At 38.8% G+C, this 13147-nt stretch overlaps 1 protein-coding gene across 4 annotated transcripts in view; it reads left to right on the forward strand.

Annotated features, from left to right (window-relative positions):
- Window positions 1–13147, forward strand: part of VPS13C (vacuolar protein sorting 13 homolog C) — a 202931-nt gene that overhangs the window by 143281 nt on the left and 46503 nt on the right. For all 4 annotated transcript variants that reach the window (XM_080660478.1, XM_080660479.1, XM_080660480.1 and 1 more), the window contains 7 exons: window positions 3729–3884; window positions 4048–4312; window positions 5474–5634; window positions 7081–7202; window positions 8044–8338; window positions 10258–10647; window positions 12194–12298. In XM_080660478.1, the coding sequence (XP_080516604.1) occupies window positions 3729–3884; window positions 4048–4312; window positions 5474–5634; window positions 7081–7202; window positions 8044–8338; window positions 10258–10647; window positions 12194–12298 (1494 nt within the window). The remainder of the gene's footprint in view (window positions 1–3728; window positions 3885–4047; window positions 4313–5473; window positions 5635–7080; window positions 7203–8043; window positions 8339–10257; window positions 10648–12193; window positions 12299–13147) is intronic.

Raw genomic sequence — 13147 nt, forward strand, 5'->3', positions numbered from 1 at the left:
ATGTAGTCCCATTTGTTTATTTTCTCTTTAGTTTCCATTGCCCTAGTAGCAGTATCGGTGAAGAAGTTCCTTCGGCATATGTCTGAGATTTCGCTGCCTGTGGATTCCTCTAGTATTTTTATGGTTTCCCGTCTTATGTTTAAGTCCTTTATCCATTTTGAGTTTACTTTTGTGTATGGTGTAAGTTGGTGGTCTAGTTTCATTTTTTTGCATGTATCTGTCCAATTTTCCCAACACCATTTGTTGAAGAGACTGTCTTTACTCCATTTTATGTTATGCCTCCTTTGCCAAATATTAATTGGCATAGTGATTTGGATCAATTTCTGGGTTCTCTGTTCTATTCCATTGATCTATATGTCTGTTCTTGTGCCAGTACCAGGCTGTTTTTAGAACAGTTGCTTTGTAATACAGCTTGAAATCTGGTATTGAGATCCCACCTACTTTGTTCTTCTTTCTCAGGATTGCTGTGGCTATTTGGGGTCTTTTTTCATTCCAGATGAATTTTTGGAAAGTTTGTTGTAGGTCTGTGAAATATGCCGTTGGTATTTTAATGGGGATTGCATTGAATCTGTAGATTCCTTTGGGTAGTATGGACATTTTGATGATGTTGATTCTACCAATCCATGAACACGGTATGTTCTTCCATCTGTTTATGTCTTCCTTTATCTCTTTCTTCAGTGTCCTCTAGTTTTTCGCATTTAGGTCTTTAACTTCCTTAGTTACATTTATTCTTAATTTTTTTGGTGCGATGGTAAATGGGATTGCTTTTTTAGTTTCTCTTTCTGTAAGTTCACTATTGGTGTAAAGAAATGCCATAGATTTCTTGGCATTAATTTTGTATCCTGCTACATTGCCAAACTCATTTATTAAGTCTAATAATTTTTTGATGGAGTCTTTAGGGTTTTCTATGTACAATATCATGTCATCTGCAAATAAGGACAGTATTACTTCTTCTTTTCCAATTTGGATGCCTTTTATTTCTTCTTCTTGTCTCATCGCAATGGCTAGTACTTCCAGTACTATGTTGAACAGGAGTGGTGAGAGTGGGCGTCCCTGTCTTGTTCCTGTTCTTAGGGGAAATGGTTTTAGTTTTTGTCCATTGGGTATGATGTTGGCTCTGGGCTCCTGATTTCCCCTTCAATTTTGATTGATAGTCTTGCTGGATAGAGTATTCTTTGATTCAGTCCTTTGCTTTGCAACACTTTGTATACCTCCTTCTATTCCCTTCTAGCTTGATGTGTTTCTGTTGAGAAATCATTTGATAATCTGATGGGGATCCTTTGTAGGTAACCCTCTGTCTCTCTTTTGCCGCCTTTAAGATTTTCTCTTTGTCGTTAATATTTGCCATTGAAATTATGACGTGTCTTGGTGTGGGTCTTTTGGGATTGATCCTGCTTGGGACTCTCTGTACTTGTGTAACTTTTTCTTCCTCATATCCGGAAGTTTTCTGTCATTATTTCTTCAAATAGATTTTCTAATCCTTGCTGCTCTTCTTGTCCTTCTGGCAGCTCTATTATACATATGTTACTTCATTCCATGTTGTCCCAAAGCTCCCTTAGGCTTTCCTCCTGCTTTTTAATTTTTTTTTCCAGTTGCTGTTCAGATTGTACTTGTTTCTGTACCTGATCTTCTAACTCACTAATTTGGTCCTCTGCTTCTTCTAGTCTGCTGTTGAAACTTTCCATGGTGTTTTTGATTGGAGCTATATCACTTTTCATTTCTTCCTCATTCTTGCATAGGTTGTTGATTTTCTCATCCATCCGATATATGAATTCCACGACCTTTACTCTGAACTCTTTTTCGGTCATGTTGCATGCTTCAATTTCACTAATTTCCTTTCTTGGTGATTCCTCATTTTCTTTCCTCTGGGGACTGTGTTGTCTCCCCATTCTTACTATCACCAGAAGGTTCAAACTTTGAGTTGTGTGGACCTGGGCCATGTGCTATGTGAGCTTTGCACCACTCGAGTGTCACTGAAGTGCTCCGACACTAGGACATGTGGCTGCCGTGGGTTGGTGGAACCAGGCTCACCCAGGGTCAGTGTTACCAGCGTTCAGTGTGGTCTCGTGTGCGCACCTAGAGTCATGGACCCCACCTGCACTGTGCTGTTGGCGTGTGCCAAAAATGAGTCCCCTATCGTGTGCCAGGAGTCAGAGTTCCCTGTGTCTGCACCAGGAATCGAGTATCAGAGTCTTTGTTGCCTCGTGCAGCTTCTTGCTGAGAATCAGGGTCCCCGTGTGCGCGTGCACCAAGAATTGGAGTCACTGGCTCTTAGTGTGAATGCGCTGTGAGTCAGGGATCCCAGGCGCACATGGTAAGAAACAAAGACAAGTCAGTGGTGCTCAGTGCTGCCTCCCACCAGGAGAACATGGGTCCTGGTCACCATGGGGAACTGGGTTGCACAGTAGCACTGTGGCGTGCCTGCGCTGTGGAAAACAGACTTCCGTGCGCGCTGCGGAAAACAGACTTCCATGCGCGCTGCGGAAAACAGACTTCTGTGTGCGCTTGCCCAGAATCGAAGTCAGGTGGCACTGCCTCCCTGCGTGGGCTTTGGGTTTGTTCGCCTGATTGCGTTGTGGAGAGCAGATTCCAGTCTCTGTGCGCGCGCTCCCAAGCTCAAATTCCCGTAGGGGCGCTGCGGCCTGAGTGAGGCGTGGGTCTATCAGTTACTATGGCGCTATCCGTGATCCTGCGGGAATGGGTACAGGCTCTTTGACTCACAGAAATCTGCAGCTGGGACGTCTGGATTCTTATTGTCTGTTGGTCTGAAGCTGTGGTTGCAGTTCTCTGTCCCCAGTGGCTGCAGGGTCCTGGTTTGCGTCTGAGACGCGACTGCATGGTGCTGAGGCCAGGATCCTAGTCTCAAGCAGCTCTCTTTCTCAAGATGGTGTGGTCTCTGTGCCCGCACTGGCTGCCCAGAAGTGTCCGCTTTGTGCGCGGGGCTCTGCCGTCTAAGACTGTCCGGTTTGGCAGCCCCTTTGAGGACCTGCAGAATCTAACTGTCCTTAGCTCATACACACACACACCACACACGTCTACACTCTCCTCTATGGTTCCCTCACTCTCTCACACTCTCTCCCTCCCTACCTTCCTGCCCGTCTCCATTTTCCATTCTCAACAGATTCTTATTTTAAAGACAAGAAGCCATTTAACCTATGTCCTAGTTTCCTCTCAGTAAAGTAGAATTAATATTTATGACCTACTTCTCACTGGAATAGACTGGCTAACAAAGAATGTTTTACAAAGCTTTTGAAATGTTATCAGAGTAAAAGCTATGATAAAGTCTGATGGCTGGTTGAAAGCTTATCATATTACTTATTTATAGGTGTTACTGGTAAAGAAATAGAAGGAATTCCAGATATTAACTCCAGCAAGGATCACTTTAAACTTAAGGGTCATCTTAAATTGCTCATCAACAACCAGTTAGGCAGGCAACACTGGGTTATAGCTTGCTCTGGGGAGTGCACAAGAGCTAAGTATTGTAGCTGACTTTGAGTGCTTTCATGGCATAGTTCTAAACACTTCTGCGTGCCCTTGACTACACACTAAAAGAAAGAATGCTGATCTGTGCTAAATAAAAGTGAAGCACTGAATATTTTTGAAAATGAGACTTGGGGAGCCTTAATATAAAGTGATAGGTTTAGGAGAATTTAACTCTATTGAGAATATTTTAATTTTATTATTAATCGACTAGTAACTTAAACTTGTTATGTTATTTATCCTCACAGGTAAAGAAGAATCCAGTACAGGATAAAAGTTTGATGCCTGGAGACGATTTTATTTTTCTTCCTGAACCACAAACAGCAGTTCATATTTCTTCAGGAGATACAATGAATATAACAATATCCAAAAGTTGTCTTAATGTTTTCAGTAATTTAGCAAAAGTATGTTTGGTTCTTGCTTGGAATATTCAAATGCAATTTTAAATTGAAACATGTATAGATTATTTTTGTAATCAAAAGTAGTTTCTAAAATGTGTAGTCATAGTATAATTTTTAAAAAAAATTTCATCTTGAAAAATTTCTGTGATGTTGTGTTCCTTTTCAGGGTTTTTCAGAAGGCACTGCTTCTACTTTTGACTACTCTTTAAAAGACAAGCCTCCTTTTACAGTAAAAAATGCTTTAGGTGTTCCCACTAAGGTGCAGCCCAATCATAATCTCAGAGTAATGGGCTCCCCTGAGAAAAGTGATATTTATGATGTTGATGCTGGTCAGAATTTGGAACTGGAATATGCCAGCAGGGAACCTTCATGTCAAGGGAAACTATCTATACTGAGCCATCAAGAAAGCTCCTTCTTCACCCTGACCTTTGGTATGCTGTATTTATTTGTTTTATTTATATTTTATAAATTTATTTTTTATTGTTGACACTTACAGATATCCCCATTCCCTGGCTTCCCTTCCCCCTCCAGCTTTGCCCACCTCCACCCAACCCCCACCCCCTCTTCCTTTAGGCCATCACCACACTGCTGTCTGTGCCCAGGGGCTATGCATATATGTTCTTGGGGTAATCCCTTCACTTTATTTCATCCAGTCCTCCCCACTCCCAACCTCTCCCTTTTAAAAGCTGTCAGTCTGTTCCATCTATCCATGCCTCTGGTTTTATTTTGTTCATCTGTTTGTTTTGCTCATTAGATTCCACATATAAATGAGATCATATTTTAAGGTCATCTTTGGAATTGTTGGTGTGGGCTTATTTTTGACAAAATATGGAAAAAATATTTTATTGAAGATGCCTTTGGAGATGGCATTTCTAAGGGCTTGAAACAAATATTTGATAAACTCATGTCTCTTTTTTCTTCCTTTAAACTTGAGAAAATTAATTTAAAAATTACTTAGAAACCAGATTAATTCTATGTTTTTAAACAATACAGTATGTGATATGTTTCAATAAGGATGGGAGTTCAATGAGAAGAGAAAAGTAACTATATTCAGAAGTCGTAAAATATTGACAGTAATTATTACCACCACAAACCAAAGTTCCTATGTGGTTGTAGGGATATGGAACAAATTGGATTTTATTACTTTATTTTTTACTTTTTATTTTATTGCCCAGCAATTAAAAGTATTCAAACATGTATTTTCTATATAATTTTATTGTGAGTTGATCAGTGTTAAATAAAATATTACTTTTCATCATTTGATTCAATTCATGTCTTCTTGATCAATTCTTTGTTTTCTTCCAAAATGTCGCATGCCACACCTGAGTCAATGAAGAATTTCTAATCACCACAGTGTTACTTTATTTTAATATATTTAAAACCCCAAAAGAAATGACTTTGGGTCCTAAATATTTACAATAATAGTTCATTTTCTTTATTTGTTAGTTCCTATGTCTTAGACAAGCATATTATGTAGTTATTTCTAGGCATGAAGGAGAATACTTGTCGTTACTTTTAGACACTAATGATTATTCTAAGAGAAATATAATTAAATTAATATTTGGATGCTTCTCACTTATGCTCTGTCTTAGTACCTCATGGATATACAGAAGTTGCAAAAATCCCTGTTGCCAGACCTGGTCGGCAGCTGTACAATGTACGGAATCCCAACGCCAGTCATTCTGATTCAGTCTTGGTACAAATTGATGCAACTGAAGGGAATAAAGTGATCACCCTTCGCTCTCCTCTTCAGGTAATGTATTAAACTGAACTGTGTCCCTTTAAGTATATTGATTAATATTAAATCATTTGGGTGAATATAGGAATATAGTAAAACTTCATTAAGTTATTATTGATTATCTACATATATAAAAGGCTAATATGCAATGTGTCCTTTCGGAAGTTTGACTGGGAGTTCGATCGCTTGCTATGACATGTGCTGACCACCAAGGGGCAGCACAGAACAAAGGGAGGCCCTGGCCAGCAGCTGGAAGGCCCCGATCAGCCCTGATCGTTGGCCAGGCCTAGGGACCCTACCTCTGCACTAATTTCATGCACTGTGCCTCTAGTTTAGAAATAAGTAACAGATTGAACTAGCTACTTTTTCCTATCCAATTCGCTTTTGTAATATTCTTTATTTTAAATGTCTGATTAATACAGTTTTGCTAATTTAAAGCCCATTTTTCTTCCCTCCTGGGCTTAATTGTAATGGAGCTTTTTGTCTATTCTTTAAAGATTCAGAACTGAGCAATTTATATAATTTGTTTGTCAAATAGGATAACATTTCATTCTGTTTGTGTATCAGTTGGAATTGAATTTTTCAAGTATGTGTGAAGGAATATTGGAATGCCCTACCCCTAAATTTTAACATCTTACTCTATATGATTGTTTTCTTTTATACTTTTAAGGCTTTATCTATTTTTTCTTTTTCTGTGCATTATTGCAGATTTTAATATATGGTCAGCAGAAGAATTTCTTCCTATCAATAACATCAGATTAAAAGGAAATTATTTCAAATTTTGGCTATTGCTAGCTCTCAGTTTGCTATTAGTTCAAGTCTAAATCACATTGTAGTAAAGAAGAGAGAGTTGTACTATTTTTTTCTCCTAATTCCTTTTCTATCCTTTTCAATATAGTCATGCAGTGCATTGAGAAAAGGTTTTAATGGAGAAAGTATTATGTCTGAAATCTTCAGATTAATATATATTTGAACGATAACATCATACACTAACAATAGACATCAGTATGGCCAGGCCTGCGTGATTCAGTGGTTGAGTATCGACCTATGAACCAGGAGGTCACAGTTCCATTCCCAGTCAGGGCACATGCCTGGGTTGCAGGCTCAATTCCTGGTAGGGAGCATGCAGGAGGTGTCTGATCAATGATTGTCATCATTGATGTTTCTGTCTCTTTCTTTCCCTCTCCCTTCCTCTCTGAAATAAAAAATATATATATATTAAAAAAATAAAAATCAGCATGTAGTAGAGTATGGAATATCCTAATAATTTTTAACTGCCACTTAAACATCCTTTCATATATTTAGCACTTAAGTGTTCTGAAAATTTTCAATTACCAATAAAAATATCTTCCAATATTGGCCTTGAAACTTTTTATATGTAAAAGTAATTGTGTGCAGTTCACATTTTTCTTTTGAACTTCTGCATCTTTTTAAACAGTGTTTGTCTTTTTTATCCAACAGATTAAAAACCATTTCTCTATTGCATTCATCATTTATAAATCTGTTAAAAATGTTAAGTTATTGGAGCGCATTGGAATAGCAAGACCTGAAGAGGAGTTCCATGTTCCTTTAGATTCATATAGGTAGGTACTTCCTTGAATATATTAAACTTTTAAAAGTTCATAATGTATATATTTTTTAATTCTGTGAATTGGAGACTTATATTTTAGAAAAGATGACCTTATAGTTTTATTATCTAAAGATGGGTAAAAGTAGCTTTTAGACATATATGGGGTTATAGAGATACACATTTATAGTATCATTGAATTTACCAGATGAAAATTTATTGTATATTTGATGTTTGAAAATCTTCTTAGACCTATTTTTATTAGATTGTCTTTGTATTTGAAATGACTTTAAAAAAATTACCATTGTTACCCTAGCCAGTTTTGCTCAGTGGTTAGAGTATCAGCCAGGAGACCTTCATGTGTTTGATTCCTGGTCAAGGGCACATACCTGGTTTGGGGGTTTGTGCCCTGCCCTCAATCTGGGTTGCATGTGGGAGGCAACCAGTCGATGAGTCTCTTTCACCTCTCTCTCTCTCTCTCTCTCTCTCTCTCTCTATATATATATATATATATATATATATGTATGTATCTGTCTCTGTCTCTATCTCTATCTCTATCTATCTCTCCCCCTTTTCCCTCCCTTCCACTCTCTCTAGAAATCAATGGGAAAAATATACTTGGGTGAGGATTAAAAAAATTTTTTGTTTACTGAGAGTTTTTCCCCCCAGAACATTCCTCCATCTGTTAGCATTGTGACTGTGCAAGTTTCTGTAATCTTTCTTAGCTTTGGTTTTCTCACTTGTAAAAATAGGGATAATAATGCTTATCTTGTAGAGTTAAGAAGATTTAATGAGATTCTTTTTCTTACAGTCTCAATAAAAACTTTTTTCTCCACCCTGCTTTTTTGTCTCTGTAGATGTCAATTATTTATTCAACCAGCTGGTGTCTTAGAGAATCAATACAGAGAATCCACCACTTACATTTCCTGGAAGGAAGAACTTCACAGGAGCAGGGAAGTCAGATGCATGCTGCAGTGTCCATCAGTAGAACTCAACTTCTTACCTCTCATAGTCAATACAGTTGCTCTGCCTGATGAGTTAAGCTATATATGTACACATGGGGAAGACTGGGATCCAGCTTACATTATTCATCTTTACCCTACCCTCACTTTGCGGAATCTTCTCCCATATTCCCTGAAATATTTACTTGAGGTATGTTTCTTGCATTTTGTTTGATTTTTATTATTGTATGGAGTGAATTCCATTTTTTTAATAATATTTTTAGTTGAGGTTACTGTTTTACATAGCATATTTATAATGTATTAATCCTATATAATAAAGAGGTAATATGCAAATTGACCCTTACTCCCTCACAAGATGGCTGCCTACTACCAGGCCAGCAGGGGGGTTAGTGAGGGACAACCAAACAACTGAATAAGCAGGCTGCATGGGGCGACCAGGCCAGCAGGGAGGCTGTGGGGGGCAACCAGGCTGGCAGTGGGGGCATTTGGGGGCAACCAGGCCAGCATGGGGGCAGTTGGGGGTGACCAGGCAGGCAGGAGGGGCAGTTAGGGGTGACCAGGCAGGCAGAGGAGGGAAGTTGGGGGTGACCGGGCCTGCAGGGAAGGGCAGTTGGGGGGCATCCAGGCCTGCAGGGGAGAGCAGTTGGGGACCAGGCCTGCAGGGGAGGGCAGTTAGGGGTGACCAGGCCTGCAAGGGAGGGCAGTTAGTGGTGACCAGGCAGGCAGAGGAGGGAAGTTGGGGGCGACCGGGCCTGCAGGGAAGGGCAGTTGGGGGGCATCCAGGCCTGCAGGGGAGAGCAGTTGGGGACCAGGCCTGCAGGGGAGGGCAGTTAGGGGTGACCAGGCCTGCAAGGGAGGGCAGTTAGTGGTGACCAGGCAGGCAGAGGAGGGAAGTTGGGGGCGACCGGGCCTGCAGGGAAGGGCAGTTGGGGGGCATCCAGGCCTGCAGGGGAGAGCAGTTGGGGACCAGGCCTGCAGGGGAGGGCAGTTAGGGGTGACCAGGCCTGCAGGGGAGGGCAGTTAGGTGTGGCCAGGCCTGCAGAGGAGGGAAGTTCGGGGCAATCAGGCTGGCAGGATGAAGTGGTTAGGGGCAATCAGGAAGGCAGGCAGACGAGCAGTTGGGAGCCAGCAGTCCTGGATTATGAGAGGGATGTCCGACTGCCGGTAGGATCAGGCCTAAATGGGCAGCCGGACATCCCTCGAGTGGTCCCAGATTGGAGAGGGTGCAGGCTGGGCTGAGGGACCCCCCCCCCCCACTCCGTGCACGAGTTTCATGCACCGGGCCTCTAGTAATTAAGTTAAAATCTATTAGCTGAAGGACAAAAAAAGCCAGTGAGAAAATATTTTATCTTAATTCTAAAGTTAATTTTAAAGTTAATATGATTATTTGTTCCCAGTTTCTATTGAACTTAAAAATAATTACTGTCTGTGTTAAGAAATAATTGGGAACATTTTCTAGTAATGAAGTATTATAAATACTTTTAAATTTCTGTATGCCACACATTTTAACATACACAAGTCTGGAAAATGTTTGGAACCTAAATTATTTATTTTCTTTATCTGACAATTAGCCAAACCTGATTTGTGAAGACTAAAATTAATTAAATGAACTAAATAGTATTTATACTAGAGAAGCCTTCAGTAAAAATGCCTAATTTATTATGTTATTATTCATTTAAAAAATCCTATCTTACTTAGATAACTTGTCAGAATAGTTTGACATAACTTTTCTTTGTCTATGTGGAAACTATTAGACATAGTATGTGAATGGAGGATGAAGCTGAATCTCAGTCACTCTATTAAATGGCTTATTTAATGACATAGCTTTTAATGGACAACATCCAGGGCTCCTAAGTCTATGATTCTTGTCAAAGATCTGACTTTTTTTTTTACTCATGGCCAAAAGACCTTTTCTGCCTTTCGTTATGATTTAGTGTTTTCTTTTCAGTCCTTAATGATTAGTGGCTATTCGTATAATATGTTACTTTATTGATAACTTGTCAATTAATCTGTATCTGGTAAGATACTTAGCATTTATATAATATACAATGTTGTTATTGCAGAGGTTTAAAAAATCACTAAGCAAATTCAGTCTTTGTTTGTTTTTAGGGAACAGCAGAAACACATGAGCTAGCAGAAGGCAGTGCTGCTGATGTTCTACATTCAAGAATAAGTGGAGAAATAATGGAATTAGTTCTGGTGAAATATCAGGGCAAAAACTGGAGTGGACATTTCCGTGTTTGTGATACACTTCCGGAATTCTTTCTTGTGTGTTTTTCTTCTGACTCTACGGAAATGATGACAGTCGACCTGTCAGTACATGTCAGAAGAATTGGCATTCGGATGGTGCTGTCTGTCTTTAGTCCCTACTGGCTAATCAACAAGACTTCTCGGGTTCTCCAGTATCGTTCAGAAGATATTCATGTGAAACATCCAGCTGATTTTAGGGATATTATTTTATTCTCTTTCAAGAAGAAGAACATTTTTAGTAAAAATAAGGTGTGTTTATGTTGATATAACAAGTTAAAATAAGTTCTTATTTGGAAACTAGGGAGTTGTTAGCCTCTCCTAACATCATGCTTAACCTGTTTGCTAAGTGCTGTTTATATGATTTAGGTCTAAAAGACTTTTCAGAAATACATAGTGGGATGTTAGGAACTAACAACAGCAGTCTCCAAGGCTGAGTTACCCTTTTCTCTAGTGCCCCTAGAATTACTTCTGCTCTTGAAGTAGCATTGGTAGAAAGCTTGGTTTTATGTAGTTTATCAGTGATGAAATGACATTTCAAAAGACAAACAGTTGAATTTGGCGTATGTTACCTGAGCCCTTCTATGTATGAAGGACCAAGCCAGGCCTTTGGGAGAGAAACCAATGCCTACACCTCCTTTTTGTATGCTCTGGCCCCTTCTTTCTTTTTCAGACTCATATCTTGGTATTGCTCACCACACACTTCCCAAGTACTTACCTCTAGGTCTTTGTATATTCATCCTCTGCCTAGAATGCCTATTCTATGATTTTCCTGTCTGCCTCATCTTTTCTGGTTATTTGCTTTTCATCCTTTGACATTCTGCTCAGATCTGACGTATGTGAAGGATTTTCTGACCAAGATATTCCATCCATGTTCTCTTAGGGCATGGTTCTCAAATTTCAGTGTGCATTAGAATCACCCCTAGAGGGCTTTTAAAATAGATTGCTGGGTCATGCCCTCATAATTTGATTCAGTATGTCTGGGTGGGGCCTGATAATTGCATTTCCAATAGATTCCCAGGTGATGCTGATGGTGTTGGTCCAGGCACCACACTTTGAGAACCACTGCCTTAGAGCTGGTTCATTCTAATACATGGTATTATAATAACTGTTTATCTCTCTGACCTTTGGTTGTCCTCAGGTTTTGTATAATATGGTTTGGTGGGTGGAGCTTAATACAGGAATACATTTAGGTCTCTTCTATAAAACTCTATCTACATCCCATAGTCAGAATAAACTTTTTACCCTCTCACCTTGGTATCATTTTGTACCTTTTGTATGGCTCTTAGCACATTGAGTCTTGCATCATAATTAATATGTATTTCCTATCTCTCTTTAGTTGGAAGCTCATTGAAGAGAGGAATTGTGTCCTGTTGTCCATTCTTCTTATCACGATGCCTTTTATTTAACATTGTTGGATAATGTTAGAAGCTAAACTCTGTGCTATAACTTTATTTCTTAGCTCTATATCATAAGTCTGACACTGGAAAATATTTTACATTTTAGTTCTTTTTAAAACAGCAGAAGGTCTTATTGGTATAGATCTTTAAATTCAATATACTCATTGCATAGGTAAATGAGCAGGTGAGAACATTGCTTTTATTGTATTGACCCGCAGAGTTTTGTGGTTCTCACCCCCAGAGTTTTGTGGTTCTGATACCCATTTGCAGTATGGCTTTAGTTATATTTTCCTGTATCCCATGATACTAAATTTCTAGTGGTCTAGCAACTTTCCATCCAGTAAAATTAATATAGTCTTTAAGGTTTCTTATATGATGGTATGTGTTCTCTGGTCTAGGTACAATTAAAAATTTCAACTAGTGCCTGGTCCAATGGCTTTTCATTGGATACAGTGGGAAGTTATGGATGTGTGAAGTGTCCTGCCAACAATATGGAATACCTGGTAAGATTCTGTTTACTTATTTACCTTTGAATTTATTCATATGTTTTTCAGCAAAACAGCTGGATCTTGAGTACAGACATTTTATTTATTTATTTTTTTGAGAGTTTATATTTTATTATCAGTTTTCCGAACCATCATTATTTATCCACTGACTGGCAAAGTTTTCACAAAATGTTTATACAGGTTTAGTTTTCTTCTTTCTTTCTTCTCCTCCCCCACCCCCCAGGGGAAAAGCTAGCAAACTTTGCATCCACTGAGTTACCAAAAGTCACCCCCAATTTTACTTCATAGAAACAGCTTTTTAATAGGATAAATTCTTTAATTCTTGGGGTGTTCTATCCATTCATTAATGTGCCATTTAACTTTTTTTTCAGACCAGAATTAAAAATAATTTGTACAGAGAAAATGGGCAGAAGAAAACAATTCACCAAAAAAGTGAAAATTAGCTATGAAATCAACAACCAGTCCAAGACTCTTTCCTTAAAAAAAAACACAACTCACAATCTTAGAATCTAGCATTTTAGGGAGAAAAACAAAAACAAAAATTGAACTATGATCTGAAAGATTTGGGGTTTTAGCTGAATAGATTCTTAGCCAGATGATAAACCAGATATAATCAAGCTAGAAATTGTTGCTGCTCTCATTTGGTTGCTGTTATTACAAAGGGTCACTTATTTTAAGAAAAGAAAACACCAACACTAAAATTTATGTTTAGGATCTTTACTCTGTTATTGTCACATTAAATAAAGCAAGAACCCAGAAGTTACCACTATTCTGGCAAATTCAAACGATAAATGCTTAGTGGAGATAGTTCAAATGTGAAATTATAGAATAATTTTAGTAGTCTTA

The sequence above is a fragment of the Plecotus auritus genome (genome assembly GCF_963455305.1).
Source record: "Plecotus auritus genome assembly, chromosome: 1".
NCBI classification, from domain to species: Eukaryota; Metazoa; Chordata; class Mammalia; order Chiroptera; family Vespertilionidae; genus Plecotus; species Plecotus auritus.